The 22,049-nt window shown below is 55.7% G+C and overlaps 2 protein-coding genes across 5 annotated transcripts in view; one reads left to right on the top strand and one right to left on the bottom strand.

Moving 5' to 3' along the window:
- Llgl1 (LLGL scribble cell polarity complex component 1) overlaps positions 1–7,686 on the top strand; it is a 14,947-nt gene extending 7,261 nt beyond the window's left edge. For 2 of the 3 annotated variants that reach the window (XM_052197405.1, XM_052197404.1), the window contains exons 9-22: positions 42–196; positions 269–492; positions 646–713; positions 1,634–1,787; positions 1,882–1,986; positions 2,583–2,875; positions 3,147–3,294; positions 3,455–3,608; positions 4,757–5,052; positions 5,510–5,774; positions 5,897–6,011; positions 6,114–6,226; positions 6,431–6,551; positions 6,644–7,686. In XM_052197405.1, coding sequence (XP_052053365.1) covers positions 42–196; positions 269–492; positions 646–713; positions 1,634–1,787; positions 1,882–1,986; positions 2,583–2,875; positions 3,147–3,294; positions 3,455–3,608; positions 4,757–5,052; positions 5,510–5,774; positions 5,897–6,011; positions 6,114–6,226; positions 6,431–6,551; positions 6,644–6,725 — 2,293 coding nt within the window. In that variant the 3' untranslated portion in view covers positions 6,726–7,686. The remainder of the gene's footprint in view (positions 1–41; positions 197–268; positions 493–645; positions 714–1,633; positions 1,788–1,881; positions 1,987–2,582; positions 2,876–3,146; positions 3,295–3,454; positions 3,609–4,756; positions 5,053–5,509; positions 5,775–5,896; positions 6,012–6,113; positions 6,227–6,430; positions 6,552–6,643) is intronic. The other variant, XM_052197407.1, reaches the window with a different exon arrangement.
- Flii (FLII actin remodeling protein) lies at positions 7,630–22,049 on the bottom strand. 2 transcript variants are annotated; one of them, XM_052197402.1, is made up of 30 exons: positions 21,888–22,049; positions 20,132–20,242; positions 19,741–19,812; positions 17,972–18,052; positions 17,595–17,680; positions 16,941–17,102; positions 16,651–16,754; positions 16,059–16,234; positions 15,825–15,982; positions 15,409–15,493; positions 14,978–15,125; positions 14,677–14,813; positions 14,326–14,538; positions 13,987–14,166; positions 13,331–13,413; positions 13,112–13,186; positions 12,845–12,928; positions 12,585–12,756; positions 10,654–10,758; positions 10,384–10,575; positions 9,914–10,102; positions 9,683–9,822; positions 9,374–9,611; positions 9,080–9,234; positions 8,943–9,003; positions 8,738–8,866; positions 8,561–8,667; positions 8,335–8,440; positions 8,073–8,138; positions 7,630–7,939 (listed from the first exon to the last, which is right to left on the bottom strand). In XM_052197402.1, exons 1-30 carry the CDS (start codon positions 21,948–21,950, stop codon positions 7,805–7,807), a joined length of 3,813 nt encoding a protein of 1,270 aa, XP_052053362.1. In that variant the 5' UTR covers positions 21,951–22,049; the 3' UTR covers positions 7,630–7,804. The 2 variants fall into 2 exon arrangements, with proteins under 2 accessions (XP_052053362.1, XP_052053363.1); XM_052197403.1 differs by having other exon boundaries at positions 14,677–14,810.

The following is a 22,049-nucleotide window of genomic DNA, read 5'->3' as shown; positions in this document are numbered from 1 at the left end:
TCCAGGGGCTCCTGTTTCACATGGCATCCCTCCTCTTGCAGAGACCACTTTATCATCTTCAGTGGTGGCATGCCTCGAGCCAGCTATGGTGACCGCCACTGTGTGAGTGTACTGCAGGCAGAGACACTGGTGACTCTAGACTTCACCTCCCGTGTCATTGACTTCTTCACGGTGCACAGCACACGGCCAGAGGACGGTGAGTAGTACACCTCTCTCACCCCAGCTGGCCCCGTGGCTGTAAGCTGAGCTCACTCGCTCAATTCCACAGAATTTGACAACCCCCAGGCCCTAGCGGTGCTTCTGGAGGAGGAGCTGGTGGTGCTGGACCTGCAGACGCCAGGCTGGCCGGCTGTGCCTGCCCCTTACCTGGCCCCGCTGCATTCCTCAGCTATCACCTGCTCTGCCCATGTAGCCAATGTCCCCAGCAAGCTGTGGGCCCGCATTGTAAGTGCTGGTGAGCGGCAGAGCCCGCAGCCTGCCTCCAGTGCCTTGGTGAGTGTGGGCGTCTTGTGTCCCGGGAGGGTTGGTGAGGTGGAGCTGTTCTGGCGGAGGGTGATGCCCAGCCCAGACTAAAGATGGGAGTGTGGGAGGCGTATGGCCAGGATGAGAGGGAGACCTTCAGCCTGACTTTGTTGTCTTTCTTAGAGTTGGCCCATTACTGGGGGCCGGAACTTGGCCCAGGAACCCTCGCAGCGTGGGCTGCTGCTGACTGGGTAGGTGTGGGTGGCAGACAAGGTCCTGCACCTATGAGGCCTTAGTTGTTTCTTGAATGTCCCAGATTGTTTGGGTGCTGAAGTGCTTGGTGACTCAGGCTTAGTCCTAGCAAATCTGATCTGGGTTGTTCCTGTTAGGAAGCCTCCCTTGAGTCTGGCTCAAAGCCCTACCCTGTACTTCCTCTTGGCCTGGGACTGAGTTCCAGCCCAGCCCAGGCTCCACCCACCTGGCTTGCCTGCCATGAACTGGAAAATCTGGGTTGGCCTATGCTGACTCCACCAGTCAGGTGCTGGAAATGCCAGGCTAGGTCTGGGCACTGGTGACTCAGGCCTTACTAACTGCCCTCCCTCCCTCCCTCCTGCCTGTCTTGGGACCCTCGGGCCTCTCAAGGCCGTTTGCCCTTTCCTGTCAGGACCTTGCTGCAGCCTCAGGGGTGCTGGAGAGCCTGAGCCACCTCATTCTCTCGTTCCTTCCCAGCTGTTGGGCGCCACACTGTCCTGGGAGCCCAGTGGGGCTCTGCAGCTTGTCCCAAGGCTGTTCCCTGCTTTTGTTTCCGCTCCTCCCTCTCTGCTTTCCCCTTTTGGTGCCCAGCCTTTCCTCTCCCTTACCCGCAAGGCCCCCTTAGGCTTTGTGTCCTTCCTGGGGTTTGTGGCATATGCTATGATTTCTGGGTGTCCTTTGCTCCCCTTTGCCATCTCCTAGTTGTCAACGTGGTTGTTCCTTTACCTTCCAACCTGTTTAAAAGGCTCTCGTGCATGCGAGTATCTATTTATCCTACATAGTGGTGCTTACTGCTGTGTGCAGTGTGACCCCAGCTGGAGTTCAGCATGTGAAGTAGGCACCTGTAGTGGCCACCGGAAGAATAGTTGAGAGGGTGTGGCCCTCCCAGGGCAGGCTCTGACACTCACCCTCTCTACAGCCATGAGGATGGCACCGTTCGGTTCTGGGATGCCTCTGGTGTGGCGCTAAGGCCACTCTACAAACTGAGCACAGCTGGCCTCTTCCAGACGGACTGTGAACATGCTGACAGCCTGGCCCAGGCTGTGGAGGATGACTGGCCGCCCTTCCGCAAGGTGCCTCTCCTCCCTGTCCTCCCTCTGCCCCCCAGGGCTGGCCTTTGAGCTAGTCCTAGTCTGCATTGCATCACCATTCTGTGTCTCCCTTCAGGTGGGCTGCTTCGATCCCTACAGTGATGATCCCCGGCTGGGAATCCAGAAGGTTGCGCTTTGCAAGTACACAGCCCAGATGGTGGTGGCTGGCACTGCAGGCCAGGTGTGCTTGGTGTCCCCAGATGTGGCTATTTGGGAGGCTTTCTGTAGGAAGTGGCCCTGAAGGCTATAGTGAAGTAGAGGGAGACCAACGTGGGCAGTAGGTCAAAGTGGGACCGGATGCAGAGTGTGGGGGTCCATGGTTTGAGTAAGGGTAGGGGACCACAGCAGGCCTAACGGGTCTCAGTCACGGAGTACCTTTAGCGCACTGGCTGTGCACACAGGGTCTAGTGTTTAGTCATTGCTCTATGGAAGACAGAGATTCAGGAAGGAGTCATGGGCGTGGTGGTGTTAGGAGTAGTTTCTGTATACTGAGTTAGACTTTGGGGCACCTTGGCAGCCACCTGTATAGCTTCCCATAGGAGACATATTTGGGGGTTTGTAGAGTTGAACAGAAGCAAGGGAACTGTGGTGAGGAGGGCAGAGGCCAGCATATTATGAGGTCACCACAGCTTCTTGATGTTCAGTGAAGGCTTTGGTACGTAGTAGGTATTCAAAGGGTATTTGCTGGGTAGGTGAATTACGGGAGTACTCTGGCAGGGTCTGGGTAGGTCTAGAACGCCTCTCTTCTGCTAAGTCTCCTGCTGCTGTGTGGTCCAGGTGCTGGTGCTGGAGCTCAGCGACGTCCCGGGAGAGCATACCGTCAGCGTGGCCAGTATGGATCTTCTTCAGGATCGGGAGGGCTTCACGTGGAAGGGCCACGAGCGGCTGAGCCCACACACGGGGCTGTTGCCTTGGCCTGCAGGATTCCAGCCCCGCATGCTGATACAGTGCCTGCCACCTGCTGCTGTCACTGCTGTCACACTCCATGCTGAGTGGAGCCTCGTGGCCTTTGGTACCAGTCATGGCTTTGGCCTTTTTGACTACCAGCGCAAGAGCCCTGTGCTGGCTAGGTATGTGGCATGAGGTGGGCAGGTGGGCAGCCAGAGCCCTAAGATGGTCCAGGATTCAGTTTCCTTTCAGAGGTTGTGGCAAAAGCAGGCTGATTGGGAAAGCCCTTCTAATCTCTCTCATCCTGTGAGAGAACTGGTCAGCTCTTCCAGCCGCTGTGGCCACAAGCCCTAGCACCCGGTTGCTCTGGCTCCGTGGCCTGGGCTCTGCTATCTGGCTTCAGAACAGCAGTGCCATGTGGCGCCATAGCACAGCTGGTCCTGTCATCCCCAGGTGTACCCTTCACCCCAATGACTCTCTGGCCATGGAGGGGCCACTGTCACGGGTGAAGTCCCTCAAGAAGTCACTACGACAGTCATTCCGGCGTATCCGCAAGAGCCGTGTCTCAGGCAAAAAACGGGCTCCTAGTGCCAGTAGCAAGGTGAGCTGGGCCTGGCTACCATGCCCACGTCCTGGTCCCGAGCCCTCGGGCCTGTTCAGTTGCCATGTGCCCTGGGTAGTAAGCTGCGGAACAGGTTCATGGATGCCGACGCCTGCTGGGCCCTGGGCAGAGCACGTCTAAGCTCCTCTGGCCCTTGCAGTTGCAGGAGGCCAACGCACAGCTGGCAGAGCAGACCTGCCCACACGACTTGGAGATGACCCCTGTGCAGCGCCGCATCGAGCCTCGGTCTGCCGATGACTCCCTTTCTGGTGTTGTACGCTGCCTCTACTTTGCTGACACATTCCTTCGAGATGGTGAGGCCAGGGTAGGGACGAGGGTTGGAGAGGCTGGATGACCTCTGTACTGGTGGGGAAGGTGGTGTTAGGAGCAGTTTCTGTATGCTGAGCTAGACTTGGGACACCTTGGCAGCCACCTGTATAGCTTCCCGTAGGAGACATGTTTGGGAGTTTGTAGACTTGAATAGAAGTAAGGGAGCCGTGGTGAGGTGGACAGTGAGGGAGCCGTGGTGAGGTGAACACTGAGGGAGCCGTGGTGAGGTGGACAGTGAGGGAGCCGTGGTGAGGTGGACACTGAGGGAGCCGTGGTGAGGTGGACACTGAGGGAGCCGTGGTGAGGTGGACAGTGAGGGAGCCGTGGTGAGGTGGACAGTGAGGGAGCCGTGGTGAGGTGGACAGTGAGGGAGCCGTGGTGAGGTGGACACTGAGGGAGCCGTGGTGAGGTGGACACTGAGGGAGCCGTGGTGAGGTGGACACTGAGGGCCAGGTTGATTGCTGAGGTCCTATGGTGGACAGGTGGCAGAAGTGGGGGACAGATCAGGCAGAGCTGGTGCTGCCGTCATTCAGGGGCTTGGAGTCGACCCTGTGGAGCAGGTCCTCTCCGTGCCTTATGGTGGTGCTCCTTTGGTTTGTACGTTTTATACTAACTTGGAAACAGAAAATAGTGTAGAGTCACTCATACTCTTAAGCTACCGCCCCAGTGTGTTAGCACACTTTATCTTTTATCTTTGTTTTTGTTTATTGCTTGCTTTCTAGACACGGTCTCCCCACATAGTCCTGCTGCTGGGACTTACAATGTAAATCATGCTGGCCGCAACTCAGAGATCTGTCTCTGCCTCCCGAGGGTTGGGATTAAAGGAGTGTGCTAACATGGCCAGCCTTGCAGGAGGGCGCTGTGTTTGCTGGAATGAGTTGAGGGAGTAGCTTGTTGAGTTGGTGGCATCAGGCTGTGGCCCTGATACCCCCTTAAAGATGCCCTCAAGGTGACTCATGCCTCTAAGTCTGGACTGGTGTCTCAGACCCGTGGGTTGAGGCCACACAGCGGGTGTAGAATAGGAGGGAGCACTAGTCCCTGCAACCAGTTAGGAAATAAGGGTACAGGTGAGGTGAAGAGTCTGAGGAATGGGCTCTCAGGAGGTCCCCCCTACTTCACCTGTCCCCCACAGCTACCCATCATGGGCCCACCATGTGGGCAGGTACCAACTCGGGCTCCGTGTTTGCCTATGCTCTGGAGGTTCCAGCAGCCACAGCGGGTGGAGAGAAGCGGCCTGAGCAGGCAGTGGAGGCTGTGCTGGGCAAGGAGGTGCAGCTAATGCACCGAGCACCTGTGGTGGCCATTGCTGTGCTGGATGGTCGCGGCCGTCCCCTGCCTGAGCCCTATGAGGCTTCCCGGGACCTGGCCCAGGCGCCTGACATGCAAGGAGGGCATGCTGTGCTCATCGCCTCTGAGGAACAATTCAAGGTGAGCATCTGTGGGTGATGGAGATGCATTCAGGGCCCCCGGCTTGGACCTTTTAAAAGCCCTGCCCCGCCCTGCCCTGCCCTGCCCATTTCCCCTCCCTGCTTAGACATTAATCCCTCCTACTACATCAAAGAGCCTTCAGCCAGTGGAAGCCCCTCAAGCACCTGGGAGCACTCTAGCCCTGCCTTAGTTTCCCCTGAGGCCTTCTACCTCCCAGCCTTCTCCAAGAGCCTGTGGAAATCCCTTGAATCTTGGTACTTAATACCAGGCATAGAACATATGAATATGTCTAGCTGATCTGGCCGAGGGGCACTGTGAGGCCTGGGCTGGGTCTGCCGGCACTGGGTGGCATTTTGATATGCATGGTTGGATTAAGGCCTGCAGGGCCAGCTGGTGTCTGCAGCTGAGGGGCTTTGTGTTAGGACTAAACTGGGCCTAACTCAGCATCTGTCAACAGGTGTTCACCCTGCCCAAGGTGAGTGCTAAGACTAAATTCAAGCTGACAGCCCACGAAGGCTGTCGTGTGCGAAAGGTAGCCCTAGCGACCTTTGCCAGTGTGATATCTGAGGACTACGCTGAGACCTGCCTTGCCTGCCTCACCAACCTGGGTGATGTCCATGTCTTCTCCGTGCCTGGCCTGAGGCCTCAGGTGCATTACTCCTGTATCCGAAAGGAAGACATCAGCGGCATCGCCTCCTGTGTCTTCACACGCCATGGCCAGGGTGAGCGGGGACACATTGGGACACAGAAAGCCCAGGCTCTGCTTCTGTCCCAAGAAGGCATTGGCCAGGGCTCGGGCGGTGTCGGTCCTCAAACGGTCCTCAGCCCTTTTCTCCGCCCACAGGCTTTTACTTGATTTCTCCATCGGAATTTGAGCGCTTCTCACTGAGTGCTCGCAATATCACAGAACCACTCTGTTCTCTGGATATAAGCTGGCCCCGAAATGCTACCCAGCCCAGGTTTGTGAGGAGAGGGTCCCTTAGCCACCTTGGGTCCTGCCTTCCCTGGTGTTGATGCAGCACCTGTAATAGTCCACAGCACACTCCCATCTATTTCTGTAGCCACAGGCTTCAAGAGTCACCCAAGCTGAGCCAGGCTAACGGGACCAGAGACATCATTCTGGCCCCAGGGAGCTGTGAAGGAAGCCCTAGCTCTGCCCACAGCAAGCGAGGTGGTGAGAGGGCACAGGGTTGGGGCAGGCATTGGCTTGAGGGAACCTGGGGGAGAGGGGCTAAGACATAAGCTCAGTTCCACTGAGCTGGGGCTGGAAGCTGCCAGAAGAGGCCAGAGTGCCTGTGTGTGCACATGCGTGTCCTGTGTGTGCTAGCACATGGTCTCTAGGTGCACAGTAGATAATGAGGACCACTTCTTCCAACAGATACCACAGAACCACCCGAGGCCACACTCTCGCCTGTGTCCATCGACTCAGCTGCGAGTGGGGATACCATGCTGGACACGACAGGGGATGTCACTGTGGAATATGTGAAGGATTTCCTAGGGTGAGGCCAGCTGCTCTCTCTCACAAGTGTCCATCCCCAGGGCACCTAGGGGTCTTCTTACCTCAACCCTTCTGATTGCTGCCCCTCCCCAGCTCTCCTGAGGACTCTGAGAAGAACCTGCGGAACCTGGGAGCAGATGATGCTTGTCGGGCCTACACTCTTCTGATTAAGTGAGGTGCTGTGGGGCAGCCTGGCCTTACCACACAGCAGCTGCCACCCCTCACTACAGCTGGAGCCTGGCGGGCTTCTGTAATGGTGTCATTCCTGGAGGCCCAGCTGCCTTCCTCTGCTGTCAGGCATAGGGGACTCACAGTCATGATTATCACAGTTCAGTGCCAGAAAGGGCGTGGCCTGTCAGCATTGAAGTCCTGCGCATTTAGAAGGCCACCTCTGACCCTGTGGGTGTAGGAGTTGATGCTCATCCTGTTCACAGAGCCCATATCACAGGAGAGTCACTGAGGCTGACGGGTCCTGCCTATTGAGCCAGCACATGGACCTACCATATCCTGCTATGGACACAGCCTAGCTAGAGACTGGAGCTCTCTGGACCTTAGTAGCTAGTGCCTCTGCAGCCTACATTGGGCATAGATAACTAACCATACCCTCTTCTACTTGGTATCCTCCTTGATCACTAGTCAGCCCCTCAGGCTGTCGTGGAAAGGGCCTGTGACCCTGCAGGCAGGATGACCTGGTTTGCTTCCGTGGTCATCATCTGTTGGCTTGCCTGACCCCTTAACACTGACCCATCCCTAACTGATGCTGGGGCCTGAACACATCCCAGCTCTAAGGTCAGCTGAGGGGGTGTGCAAGCATCCTCTTGCCCTCCATACTGTACGTCCTTTCTCCTCAAGCAGAGTATTTTTCTAACGCCCGGACTGCGCTGGCCAGTCATTTCTAAAGCAGTTTTGGTACTTGCTCCTGGCCTGTGTGTATGCTCATGTGACTGGAAACTGCAGGGCATCACGACTGAAGTTGGTCAGGGGTGTGTGTGCGTGCACGTGTGTGTGGCAGTGAGGACGGGCTTTCCTGTAGATGCCACCTTCGGCTTTTCTTTTTTAAAAAACTAGTTGTTTTAATATTAAAAGTACTGATTTTTTAATATTGAAAATAAAAGCATTTAATATCTTTTAAAATACATCTGCACACATGTGAACACACTGGTGGGGCTTTGGGCTGTGTGCTTACAGGATGTGGGTAGCTGAAGGGTACTAGGAGGCCTCCTGGTCCTCACAGGAGTCAGTCATAGGTGCTGCCTAGACTGGGGCTTGGCGGAACGTGCTCCAGGCATGGAAGCAGCGAGTGAAGGCGCGCTGCTCATTACCTTTGCGGACCAGGCGCAGACGACGCGGCCGCTCATGTTCTTTAGAGCGTGTGTGCTGGATGTATACCTGGTAAGGAAAACAGTGGCCTGGGTAATCCTCGACGGTCTGCTGGACTGACCACAGATGTCTGTCCAGGATGATGGAGGGACAGATGGTTCCTGAAACCGGCAGGCTGGCTTCTGTAATGTCCCTTTCTTACCTGGCAAGCCTTCAGACTCAGTTTGATCTCCACTTGGCTTGTCTGGGTCCCAACCCACATGTAGACCTGGGGGCAGAGGAGGAAATGGTCACTTGGGTTTCTTGAACTTTGTGGTGTTTTATAGTACTAAACACTGGACCCGAGGTCTTTATGCACAAGTGCTCCCCATGTGGCTGGTGGGAAGCCCGCTCTGGCCCCGTATTCCCATCCACAACTTCTCATCTGCACCCAGCAGGCCGGGCCTGAGGTGGGGATGTCTCACTTCTTGGCCATTGTCTAGCAGCATGATGTCATCGTCTGCCAGGTCATCTTGGCAAAAGTCAGAGCATTTCTCAGTCACTGCGAAGTAACCCTTCTCATTGGAGCACCTGATGGGCAGCAGCCAAGGGGAAGGCAAGTTAGAGGCTTCACGGAAGAGCCCCGTGTGCTCCGTGTCATGGGCCTGTGTCCCAGGCCTACACTGAAGCTAGAGGGGGAGGGGCACTCACCTGAAGAGCCTCGTGTGCTTCATGTACTCTGCGTCATCGTCATAGGGCTTCTGTGCACCAATGCCTACCCAGAAGAAGTTCTCTGGCTCCTCGCCTTCATTGATGACCTGTGAGAAGGGCTGGTCAGCCAGGGCCCTGGTCTGCTCTCACCTGCCTGCCCACCCCCATCTCTGTCACCTGTTTGCTGTAGGAGGCATCAAACATAGTGTTCAGGATGTCTTCTGCCAACTTGGCTTCATCAGGGTCCGATGCCCGGCCCACCCAGGCATACACAATTCCTTGGTTGTCCTCGCTTTCAAAGGGGACCTAGGCACGCACAGGGGCTTGGGTCATCTCGATTCTTGCCCGCCACCCCACTCTGCTCTACCACCCACAGCCTCACCTTGAGGATGAAGCAGAACTCAGAGTTGAGAAGGCTCGAGTCAGTGTTGATCTGGATGCACCTGGGGATGGGGGATGGTGGTCAGCCGTGTTCCCACCACCACGGAATCCTGTCCCCTCCCCAAGCCAGGTACCCACCGGGTGCAGAGGGCACTGCCATTGGTGCGGATCTGATAGAGGGTTGGCTGAAGCGTGCCCTGGGCTGCCTTCCTCTTGCCCCGGTGGATGATGAACTTCCTTTTGAAATGGGATAGGAACTTGGGGTTCTCCTGCTGCTGTGTCATCCGCACTACCTGGAGGGCAGAGGTGCCGGGTAGTTAGTTCCCTAGACCCTGCCTCCCCCCCTCAAGGGTCACACCTCCTCAGGTCTGGTTCAGTCATACTGCCAGCCCAACCGTAGGCCGTGGGCACAGGGCAGGGCTGAGTGCCCACCTCCAGCTTGCCAGGGAAGAGGCTCTCGAACTTCTTCTGGAGGCTGAACGTGAAGGTGAGCCAGCCCATGTTGGAGGCCTCCCGGCCCTGCCAGAAGTAAACAATGCACTGGAAATCCTCCTCTGGCTGCTTCTCCTCTGCCTCGGCTGCTGCCTCCTCCCCTTCTCTGCCCTCTGCCGAGGCCTTCCCCTCCTTGTCTTCTGTCTTCTCCTCCTCGTACTCCACGGGTACCCAGTACCTGTGATGCAAACGGTGGTGAGCAAGGGTTGCACAGGGAAAAGAAAAGAGGCTGAGGTTTTGTTCTGGCACCTGCAGAGGAAGACATAGCAGTCCTGTGTGTAGAAGTGGCCGAACTCCTCCTCTGGCAGTCTGGTGAACTTGCGGCCCTCCAGCACGAAGCCCTCCATGCCATCCAGGTCCTCATTCCACTCTTCCATCAGCTGCTCGGCCTGTTACCCGTCCCAAGTAGATCTGAGCACCACCGTCCTGTGCAGAGTCCCTCCCTCTCACATCCCTCCCCCACACGCAGGCCTCACCCACCTCAGCCAGTGGCATTGGTGGCTGCCGAGGTAGGAAGAGTGCAGTGAGGTCAGCCTTCATCTGGTCTTTTTTCTCAGTGTCACGCTTCACCTTCCCAGAGAGCCCCGGGCCCTGCAGCACAGCCTCTGCATTCCGTGTGTAGTCCACTGTCAACACGTCGTCCCAGTTTTTGAACTTGGCCTTGAACACCTGTGTGGAGCGGTATAATGTTGTAACTGGAGAGAGGTGCAGCACAGCTGAGGTGAGAGGCTGGAAGGATCAGGCAAGGCTTGGAAAAGCTGGTTAGCACTTGGGGTGGCGCCTAAACAGGAGCTAGGGCTTGGAGAGGTAGCTTAGCAAACAGAAGCCAGGACAGGCTAGAGTGGGTAGTTCTGCAAGGATAGGTGGATTGCGGCCGCCTCTGTAGGACAGTTGGCCAGCAGAGGAGGGGACGGGGCTTGAGGAGCAAGCCGCTGGGTGTGGGGGCACACCTGGGCCTCGGTGCCCTCCAGACTGCGGCTGACCACCGTGTGTCGTGGCCGGTGTAGCATCCCACACAGCTCCTGGCCCAGTTTGAGTGCAGCAGCACGCACAAGGCGTGGGGACTTGCGGCCCAGCCAGATGAATACGTCGGACCAGCAGTCCAGGATGTACACGCATCGTGTGTCCAGCAGGCTCTGCAGCTGTGGGGCAAACAGCTGGAAGTCAGCACTGGGACAGCACAGTCACACAGGACCCATGCCCCACCACCTCCAACTCACCAGCCTCATTCCTGGCATCAGCTCCACCTTGGGCCGTTTTTTGTGTTCCACAGAGAGCTTGTAGTTGATCTGCGGAAGCTCCAAGTAGCCCAGACCTAGGCCCACCTGGCAGGAAGAATTGATGGGAATGGCAGACCCCACCACAGCTGGGGCCTGGCTCCCCACCACTGCTGGGACTGGCTCCCCACCACAGCTGGGGCCTGGCTCCCCACCACAGCTGGGGCCTGGCTCCCCACCACAGCTGGGGCCTGGCTCCCCACCACAGCTGGGGCCTGGCTCCCCACCTCGCTGTGTTCCCTTCTATCTGAGCAAGCTGAACGGCATTTTAAAGAGAGCTCTTACCAATGGAAGGGTTTAGTGTTTGTTGGTTCTTAGTGCAGGGAGCACTACCAGGGTTTTCCCCACACCAGGAAAGCGCTCTGCCTCAGAGTCCCACTCCAAGTCAGTGCAAGGGCATTTTTTAAATACCATTTTTTTTGTTTGTTTGTTTTGAGGCAGGGTTTCTGTGTGTAGCCCTGGTTGTCCTGGAACTCACTCTGTCTGTAGACCAGGCTGGCCTCTAACTCAGATCTACCTACTGCCTTTCAAGTGCTGGGGTTAAAGGTGTACAACTCCATTGCCCAGCCTTTAATTGCTATTTTAAAAAAGATTTTTATTTATTTTATTTTATGCATACAGAGTGCTCTATCTGCACGTATGTCTACAGAAGAGGGCATCAGATCCCGTTACAGATGGTTGTGAGTCACCATGTGCTTTCTGGGAATCAAACTCAGGACCTCTGGAAGACTAACTAGCGCTCTTTACTGCTGAGCCACGTCTCTGGCCCCTGCTATCTATAAGTATGCATATTTTGCCTGTATGTATGTGTTTCACATGTATCCTTGGTGCCCATGGAGAGAGGCAAGAAGGCAGTGCTGTGCCCTGGAATGAGGCCACCATATAGGTTCTGGTGCTTGTTCCTTGGCCCTTTGGAAGAACAAGTGCCTTTAACCACTAGGCCATTTGTCTAGTTCTGGAAGGGCTAGTTTTTTTGTTTTTTTTTTTTGTTTTTTTTTTTTTGTTAAAATTTTATTTATTATATGTAAGTACACTGTAGCTGTCTTCAGACACTCCAAAAGAGGGAGTCAGGGCTCCTTACAGATGGTTGTGAGCCACCATGTAGTTGCTGGGATTTGAACTCAGGACCTTTTGAAGACCAGTCAGTGCTCTTAACTGCTGAGCCATCTCTCCAGCCCCAAAGGGCTAGTTTTTGAGACAGTGTCTGACTGTGTATCTCTGGCTGCCCTGGAACTTGCTATGTAGAACAGGATGGCCTCAGACTCATAGAGATTCACCTGCCTCTGCTGAGATTAACAGTGTATATCCCCACGGCCAGCTGGATGGGCATTTAGGTTTTTTTTTTTTTTTTGGATTTGGTTTTTTCGAGACAGGGTTTCTCTGTGTAGCCCTGACTGTCCTGGAACTCACTCTGTAGACCAGGCTGGCCTCGAACTCAGAAATCCACCTGCCTCTGCCTCCCAGAGTGCTGGGATTACAGGCATGCACCACCACCACCCGGCTTGGATGGACATTTAAATATAAGTTTTTCCTTGTTTGCTTAATCTAGATCCTTACTGTTGTTTCTGATTTCTTAATTTATCTCTTTCCTGCTCATAAGAACCTTAGTCTTCTGCCATTATAGATGGTTGTGAGCTACCATGTGGTTGCTGGGAATTGAACTCAGGACATTTGGAAGAGCAGTCTGTGCTCTTAACCACTGAGCCATCTCTCCAGCCCCCTCTGGTCTACCTTCTAGAAGAGCATGCTAGCTCCATCCTCAAAGCTGTCTTCCAGACCTGAGCTTCTCATCCAGGTGACAGATGCCCTCTTCTTCCAAAGCAAAACCAATGTACTGACCTCAGGCTTCTGTACCCGCCGACACCATGACTCACCTTGTATAGCTTGGGCTGGGGTGGCCAAAAGTCATCAGGTACGTGCTTCTTGATCTCAGAGGGCTCCCCACCCAGCACGGCCCAGAACCCTGGAGGCTCTTGGCCCTGCACCAGGAGTGTGATTTCTGCCTTCCCTTTCCGCTCGTTCTTGTTCATTTTCTCTGCAAAGAGCCTAAGGACGGATGCAGACCCTCAGCAAGGTCACAGAGGCCTCAGAGGAGGCCTGCCTTTGCCCAGAACATTCCATAAGCTCCACCTACCTAGCCTTAGTGGTGCTGCTCAGTGTGGCCTGGGCTCCCCGCCACACATAAATGTCCAGTCCTTGGTCCAGGAGAAACACAAACCTGGAGAGGACAGGACGAGCTGTAATGTAGACTCCGACTCTAAAGATGGGGCTCTGGTCCCCCTTTTGGGCAGACCTCAGGCTTTTCTGCCAAACTCTGAGACGTTAACAAGGTTGCTTCTTCATAGATGGTGAGGCAGCTGAGGACAAGCACCCCTGATTCCTCTCATACCAGGGAACTCACCTCGGATCTAGTGAGGACCCCTTGAGGGGCACAGGCTCCAATTTGATGTTCTTTTTCCCATATACTCGGTACATCCTGGGGAGCGAGCAGAGCACGAGTGAGTCGTTGTGAGCACCCGGGTCCACCTGACCTCAGCACCCGGGTCCACCTGACCTCAGCACCCTTGCTTCCACTCAATCCCAGCAGTCCAGGCCATCCCACCCGTCGCGGCGTACGTACCTGGTAACATAGTGTGTATCTTCCACAGTATAGAAGCCGCTGGCTGTTCCGCCTTCAATGTAGGAGATGTCATTGTCAAACACCTATGTGCGTGAGGATGGTTCATCACTGAGTTGCTCCCTGCCCCCACTAAGAACCTGCCAGGCTTGGTAGAGTTTACACAGCTGAAGTGTGTGTGCAAGCCTACAGTTGTTCTAAACAGGATGAGGTATAAAATGCACAGAACTGTCCCAAATGGAGGACAGGCTGAATGGTGTTCACGGAAGCTTGCAGTCCTGGGGGGCCTAGAGGAAACTCTAGCTGCCTGCTCTCTCTCTACAGGGCACCCAGCTGGAGTAGGGGGAAAGTCAGTTTGCCAACGGGTTTTGTAGTTTATTTTTAGGTCTGTCCCTGCCCTTCACCCTGAGCCTGTAATCTACCCCAACAGCTACTGGTCCCAGCCCTATCTCTCAACTACATTCCTTAACCTGTCTGTCTGCTCCCAAAGCCATCTGCCATTCCCTCCTGCTCAGCCAGAGCTTCAGGCTCTGACCAGCTTAGGCTCCCCAGACCTCACCTTGCTGTCTGAGGTCTTGTTACTACCTTAGGCCTCAGCCCCCACCCCGACCCCCGTACGTGTGGCCCGAGTTCCCTTCTGTGAGCATCTCTGGCCGCACCTGCAGGAACTCCTCACTCTCGTCGCCCATCTCCTCTCGGACAGTCCGGCACTCGGCGCCCAGGTAGTTGCGCAGGTTGACTGCGTGAATGGCAGAACAGGCCTTCTTGTCAAGTGTGGCCTCCCCACCAATCCAATAGTAGATCTCCCAGTTCAGAGAGCCGCTGTCATCCAGGAAGGTCTGAGGAGACCAAGTAGTCATCCATGAGGGCTTTCCAGGGCCGTTCCTGGCCTTCAGGCCACATGCATGGCCACCGCTGCATCAATCCCAAACCCGGCCTGCCGCCTCCCTCCGGCCTCACTGCATCACACCATGCAGAACACTGGGAACCAGCCCCACCTTGAGCACAATGTAGCAGTCAGCCTCGTAGAACTTGCCATGGAAGGCTTCCTCCACTAGCACAGGCACAAAGTTCTCAATTTGCCAGATAGTCAAACCGGGCAGCTGGCCCACATCCTCCGTGAAGAACTCCGAGTAGTCAAGGCGTGGCTTCTCAAGGCCCTGGTCCCAGCGTCGTACCTTCCCCCCGGGGGCCCGGGCATCTGTGCTTTCCTGGGGACAGAGGAGCAGTGACTGCTGAGACACTAAGACTGGCCTCTTTCTGCCTTTACCACAGGGCCTTTGCATTAGCCAATCTCTGCTCGGGCCCCCTTCTGAGAGTCCAGGCCTGCCCAGCCCTGATTGACTTACCTCCTGGTTTTTGTTTTTCTCCTGGGCAACATCTGACATGCCCTTTAGCACTTGCTTGGCCTGGACATCCTGTGCTGAGTCCTTGCGCCTCCGCAGCCGCATCTTGCGAGCCAAGGGGTCCTTGGACCCGCTCCCTACTTAAGGGAGGTGTGAGCATCTGAGCCACTGGGTTGGCTGCTGGCCATTCAGCCAGAGGCCGACCCCACCCTTGGATCCCATGTGCAGAGGGGCGGGGGGCGCGGGGGGGGGCAGAAGTCCACAGAAGTGTCCTTGCTCCCGGGCCAGCGCCCAGTCCACTCACCAGCTGCAGCAGCGGCCACTGTGGCCGGGGAGGCGCCCGCCAGCCTCAGCTGGTTCTGTAGTGAGAAGTCAATGTTGTACCACTCGGCAGCGCGGTCAGCAGGCTTGGGCGGCATGACCAAGCTGGGGTTTTCTCGAACATCCAGGACCTGTTCGGTGAGCAGAGCTGCTGCTGGTCTGGGCACTCCATCCAGCAGCCTCTAATTTCAGTCAATAGCTGGGACCAGGAACTAAGCTGCGACCCTGGCCACTCTGCAGCTGCCTGTGGGGCTTCAGTGACAGACACTAAGGTGTGCTAGAAGGTGCTCGCCCCAGTGGCACTGCCCCTGCAAGGCTGCTGCTGGGTCTCTCACTCTGAGATACAGGCACACCCTCTGCTCCATCTTTCCTGATACCCCGTCTCTACTCCAACACTGGCCCAGCCTGCCTGACCTCAATCTCTGTCAGCAAGTGGATGGCTTCAGGAAGGGTCACCAGGCGGTTCTTATTCAGGACAAGTTTCCTCAGCTTTGGGCACCTGTAAAGACAGAGCCAGACAGAGCCTAAGGGGATATGGTGTTACAATTAGGGCCAGGGAAAGGATCTTCCCAATTCTTTGCCTTAGAGCAAGGGATCACATGAGGGCCAATGATTTTCAGAAGAGGATGGGACCAACACAAATATGGTGTTGAAGCCCTTCTGACCCAGACCCTAACATTAGCTTCCTAAAAAGTACTCTGGGAACCTCAGGTTGGGTGTGGGATGGGATGGGATGGGGCCTTATCCCTAACAGCAGGCCAATCAGTCATTAGCAGGATGCAGGCGGTCACCAGGCTTGAGCTCCCAGCCCGACCCAGCCCGCCCAGCACCTGCAGAGACTTTCAGGAATCAGCTCGAGGTTGTTGTTAGCAGCCATAAATTCCTCCAGGCTGGTGAGCTTGCCGATGCCGGAAGGTAGGCCATCAAAGTCCAGCTTGTTGGAGTTCAGGTACAGCTTTTTCAGCTTGGTCAGCTTGCAAATGGCCGACTGGAGAAGCATGACTTCAGTTAGAACAGAACCAGCACTCTACCCAGCCCACCCAGTGTCCCAGGCACAGGCTCACAGGCAGGGAGGTGAGCTGGTTGCGGGACAGATTCAAGGTCTCCAGGTGCACCCACTGGTCGATGCACAGGGACAGCTCTGCAATCTGGTTGCTGCTGAGGTTGAGGCGGTGCAGGTTGGGGAGGGTGTACAAGCACTCCGGCACCCTTGTCAAGTCATTGCACGACAGGTCCACATCTGGGACATTGGAGGGGCACATCAGTTAGGATCCATACAGTAGCCACCAGGAACAAGCCTCAGTGTGAAGTCCAACTATTCTACCACCAGGTTGTGTAATCTTAGGCAAGTAATTTGTATGATCTGCAGTTTCTACGTTTGAGAGACTCCTCATAGCAATCAGGTGGCCTAATGACAGAGACCCAATGGAAATTGGCCACTGTGGGCAGCACTTGAGAGGCTCAGACAGGCGAGAGTTCAAGGCCAATCTGCTTACACAGTGAGTGCCAGGCCAGGCCAGGCAGCCAGAGTCACACAGCAAGGCCCTGCCTAACACATCTGAAGGCATGACTGAAGAAGCAGAACTCCTTAATTCCAAAGGAAGTTGGTAAGCTCAAAGGGGTGAAAACTTTAGGGGCTCCCCAGAGAGTGCAGACCTGAAAGGTTGCTCAGGCCCTCCAGGCTGGTGGGGAGGTTGCTCTGGGTGCGTTGAGTGTTCCTCAGATGCAGGGTCTGTAGGGCCATCATAGCTGGGAGCTGCCTGTGAGGAAAGGATTTGCCACCCTAGGGTAAGTCCACCCAAGGGGTAGCTAGAGATGGAGAGGACAGGAGGGCATGACCAAAGAGTGGGGCACGATGTTTAGCACGCACAGGCGGGTGCTGAGGCCGGAGTCTAGGATGGGAAGGGTCAGGACTCCTAGGAAGCAAGGAGAAGGCAGGCACCTACCGGAGCTGTGCATGCAGCAGCGGGTTCCCATTGAGCACCAGTGTCTGAAGGTGCACAAGGCGGCGCATTTGAGGGGGAAGGCTCTCTAGGCGGTTCTCACTGAGGTCCAGGTACAGCAAGTCCGTAAGGTTGATGAATAGCTGGTTGGGGATGGAGTCGATGCTGTAGTGCAGAGGAAAGGTTGAAGAATCAGTCTGGCTCTACACCTGGCTCTGCACTGCCCACCTGGCTCTGTACCTGGCTCTGCACTGCCCACCTGGTTCTGCACTATCCACCTGGCTCAGCACTGCCCACCTGGCTTGGCACTGCCCACCTGGCTCTACACCTGGCTCTGTACTGCCCACCTGGTTCGGCACTGCCCACCTGGCTCTGCACTATCCACCTGGCTCTGCACTGTCCACCTGGCTCTGCACCTGGCTCTGCACTGCCCACCTGGCTCTGCACTGCCCACCTGGTTCTACACCTGGCTCTGCACTGCCCACCTGGCTCTGCACTGCCCACCTGGCTCTGCACTGCCCACCTGGCTCTGCACTATCCACCTGGCTCGGCACTGCCCACCTGGCTTGGCACTGCCCACCTGGCTCTACACCTGGCTCTGTACTGCCCACCTGGCTTGGCACTGCCCACCTGCCAAGCCCTTGATCGCCCCAGCACCTGTTATGGCTGAGGTTGAGCACCAGCATGTTCTTGGCATTCTCCAGCTCCCGTGGGCATTCTGTTAACTGGTTATGGCTCAAGTCCTAGAGAGCAGGGACAAGGTCAGGCCAGGGTGTCCCCGACCACCCCCATGCCTCTGCCATACCCAGGGATAAGGCAGGACACTGGACACAGAGTGACAAGAACATTCAGGCCAGAGGGAAATAGATTTGAGTGGAAAGAGGCCTGGTTAGGGAACTGAGTGCACGAGGGATGTGGGCTCAGCACTGTCCACTCTAAAGGATGGTGGCCGCCCTTTAGAGTGGACAGTGCTATCATGAGTGAGGACTGAATGACCGAGCATTCAGGGGCCAGATGGGCAGGTAACCACTGACCAGAACGGAGAGATCGTCCAGCTTGAAGATGTCATCAGGGACTCCAGAATTCTTCAGGTTGTTGGCCCGAGCGACAATGGCCTAGGAGTACAGGGAAGGAATTGTGATCTTCATTTTCTGCCCTTAGAGAAGCACAGGCCAGGTGGGGTGCTTCAGAACCTGGAGGTCTGAGTATCCTCCCTCCTCTGACCGTTGCTCACGCTGGTGGGCTCTTCGCAGCCCCCCATGAGCGCTCTTCAAACTGTAAAACCCAATGCCAGTGTGCCCCCAAGGCCAACAGGGGCCCGCAGAGTTACGGTGCTGGGATGGAAGCCCAAGGCTTTACTGTGACAGCATGCATGTTGTCACTGGACTGTATCCCAACTCACCCGTTTTCTACCAAGACAGGGTCTCATATATAGATCCCAGTATGTAGACTGGGCTGGCCTTAAACCCAAGAGATCCACCTGCTTCTGCCTACTGAGTGCTGGGATTAAAGGCATGCACCACTAAATTCAATTCCACTTTTTTTCTGAATTAAGGTTAATTCTAGCTTGTCCAGCTGGGCCTCGAATCACTTGGTAGCCCAGAGAGCCCTGAACTTTCCTTCATCTACTTTAGCCTCTCATAGATGGGATTATAGTCTCTATGCCACCAGCTAAGCAAAATGCATTTTTTCCTTTTATGTGTATGTGTGAATGTCTGCATGTCTATCTGTATCTTTTTTTTTTTTTTTTTTTTGGATTTGGTTTTGTTTTTTTTTTTTGAGACAGGGTTTCTCTGTGTAGCCCTGGCTGTCCTGGACCTCACTCTGTAGACCAGGCTGGCTTGAACTCAGGAATCCACCTGCCTCTGCCTCCCGAGTGCTGGGATTAAAGGTGTACATTACCACTGCTCAGCGATCTGTTTTCTTAAGTGCAACCTACCTGCTGGAGGAAAGGGAGGAACTTGCCAAAGCTACTTAGCAGTGTGATGGTGTGAATCAGAATGGCCTACATAGGCACATATATTTGAATGCTTGGTCCCCAATTGGTGGAACTGTTTGGGAAGGGTGAGGAGGTGTGGCCTTACTGGAGGAGGTCTATCACTGAGGTCAAGCTTTGAGGTTTCGAAAGCCCACACCACTCCCAGCTAGTTCTTTCTGCTTATGTTGTCTCAACACATGAGCTCTCAACCACTGCTCCAGTACCACGCCATGCCTGCCGCCATGTTCCCCCTACTGTGACGGTCATGGACTCTAACCCTTGGAACTGTGGGTCCCCAAATGAAATACGTTCTTTAAGTTACCTTGGTCCTGTGCTTTGTCACAACAATAGAAAAGTAACTAAGCCAGTTAAGTGGCAAAGCTCTGGTTTAGAGTCCAGGAGCCCAAGTTCAGATCCCGGTCCCTGGACATCTTAGGGTTCTGGACCTGGGAAGGATAATCCTGACTGAAGGCTGTAAGGCTGGCCACGGCCTGATTTTCAGGCTACCTTCCAGGTCCAGTCACGCCAGCGACACTGCTGTCTGGGGGTGACTTTTGTATGGCCAGGGGTTTTTACCTATGTGGTAGGTTAGAACATACAGGACACACTAACATGGCCTCGTTCCATGTTCTGCGTACACTGCTGTGTTCACAGCTGTCCAGAGAGGTAGCGGGCTTTGGAATGTCATTGCTTTTCTCTCAAAAAGTTCTCCCGTTTGTATTAGCTCCTGCACACGAGGAGCAATGGTAGCCTCTTGCAGCAACGCAGGCACAGAGGGGAGGAGGGCAGAGACACTGGCGCAGGCCTGAGCGAGCCACCACTCACCCGAAGCGAAGGCAGGCTGGACAGTTCCCCATGCAGCGTGGTCAGATTGTTGTGACTAACAGACAGGTGCTCCTGGACGGGACAAGTCAGAGACTCAGGTGGGGACCTAAGGTGTCCCGCCCCTGCCTGCAGTCCTGTAACTCTGCACCATCTGGGAAGGCCATCCCAACAGTCCCCTGTCCCTCACACACCCTCACCCGCCTTGCATTCCTCCCAGCTCAGGTGACCACTACCCTTCATCAGCTTTGCCCACAGCTATTTCTGTTTTCTTTCTACGCAACTCCTCTTTTTTTGCAGGGTAGGCCCACCTGGCCCAGCCCCTTCATTAGGGACCCCCTCCAACCCACCCACCCACCCCGCCCCGCCCCGCCCCACCGCCCATGCCCCTTACCAGCTTCTGCAGAGCCGCTAGTTCTTCAGGCAGGTAGCAGAGGCCCGTGCGGTTCAGCTTTAGCCATCGCAGGCTGGTCATAGCCTTAACATTCTCAGGGAAGTAGCCACCCTGGTGGGGGGACGGTAAGGTGAGGTCAGTCCGGGAGATGAGTCCCCCTCCTATCACCTTCCGTGGTCCCCAGAGAAATACTTTGTATTTCTATTTCCTACTCACAAAATGGCACTAAATGAAAGCTCCCAAAGGACGAAGGCCCAAACGTGTCTCTCCAGCTGGAGTCTGTCCCAGGGAGGCCAGACAAGCCCGGGGTTTCAAGGGGCTACTCAAGCTCCACTGTCTTTGCCTGGGGTTCCAGTCAGTTTGGCTGTCTGGGATGAGATCCCCCCGACACTCCCCAGACTGCACTAAGAGCCCAGCTCCCCACTGTTCCTCACACAATCTCAGTCAGTCATTCCTCATACGCGATGCTCACTTCAGCATCCCTGGCCTGTTTGTTTGTTTGTTTGTTTGTTTGTTTGTTTTTCAAGCCAGGGTTTCTCTGTGTAGCTCCAGCTGTCCTGGAACTCACTCTGTAGACCAGGCTGGCCTCGAACTCAGAGATCCACCTGCCTCTGCCTCCTGAGTACTGGAATTAAAGGTCTGCGCCACCACACACCAAGCTATGGTTTTGTCCCCCCTGTAACCCCTAATTACAGGGTTTCTCTGTGTAGTCCTGGCTGTACTGGAACTCGTTTTGTGGCCAGGCTGGCCCCTAACTCAGAGATCTGCCTGCCTTTGCCTCCCCAGTATTGGGATTAAAGACGAGCCCCACCCTCCCATCAGTTTTGCCATCTGAGCAGCAGGAAGCTAATTGCCCTTTTGCTACTGTTTCCTCCTCCTCCAGTCACATTCCCCAAGGTAACTCAGATGGTCCAAGTGGAGAGAGAATAGAGAGACCACAGGTGAGGATGGTGGGAATGTGGACGGGATAAAGTGATGACAACTGTGTATGGGGTCAAACATGTGTCCCTGTGCAGGTGAACACGGGAGGGAGGAGCCCACCTCCTTCTCCTGCTTCCCCCAATCTGACATCTAAAGGGATGGACACCAGGCAGTGGAGAAGACCCAGGCCTCCGAGCTGTCCTTTGGGTCCGGCTTTTCTCTCTCCGTGTGAGACTAGCTGGCACATATTTTTTCCTCAAGTCAAGACAGGATTTCTCCACGTAGCTATGGCTGTCCTGGAACTTGCTTTTTAAGACCAGGTGGACCTCGAAATCAAAGATCCACCTGCCTCAGCCTCCCGAGGGCTGGAATTAAAGGCGTGCACCCACCACGCCCAGAGCCTGACTCTTTACAGTCAAGAACCGAGGCTTAGGCTTGCTTGTCCAGCAGATATGTTCTAGGACCTCGCGCACCTGTCACACTCCTTACTAAGAGATCTCTTTCCATTACACGCCTCCAAACGGGCTGTTCCTAAGCCCCTAGGACTGGAGAGAACCCCGGGTTCGCGAAGGGAGAAGTGACGTCCCGAGACCATAGTGTGGGGCGGTGGCTGTCTAGGGCGTATTCCCTCGATGGCATGGCGTCAGGCTCGGGGTCTGCGGGCTCAAATCCCGCGCAGCCCCAGACCCCGGAGCCCTCGCCCAGGTCTTCCGCCCCGGGCGGGGCAGGCCCGGGGAGACTCGCGGAGGCCCGCCCGCCCCGCCCTCCGGTCCCGGAAGCGCAGAGGGAGCGGCCCGGAGAGCTGGCCGAGGGGTCGCCCTTCCTCCCAGCTAACCTTGAAGTCGTTGCCGCTGAGGTCCACGCCGCGCACGAACGGCAGCACCCCGGTGGCCTCCATGGTGGCGCAGCTTTCTACGGGCAAGGAGGACGCGGGGCGGCCGGGAGCCGCGGGCTGGGTCAGCGCCGGCCCCGCCCCTTTAACCCGCGCGCGCCTCCT

This window comes from Apodemus sylvaticus, chromosome 10 (genome assembly GCF_947179515.1).
Source record: "Apodemus sylvaticus chromosome 10, mApoSyl1.1, whole genome shotgun sequence".
Lineage (NCBI taxonomy): Eukaryota > Metazoa > Chordata > Mammalia > Rodentia > Muridae > Apodemus > Apodemus sylvaticus.
Note: the sequence above shows the minus strand (reverse complement) of the source record. Positions and strands in the feature narration are given on the sequence as shown.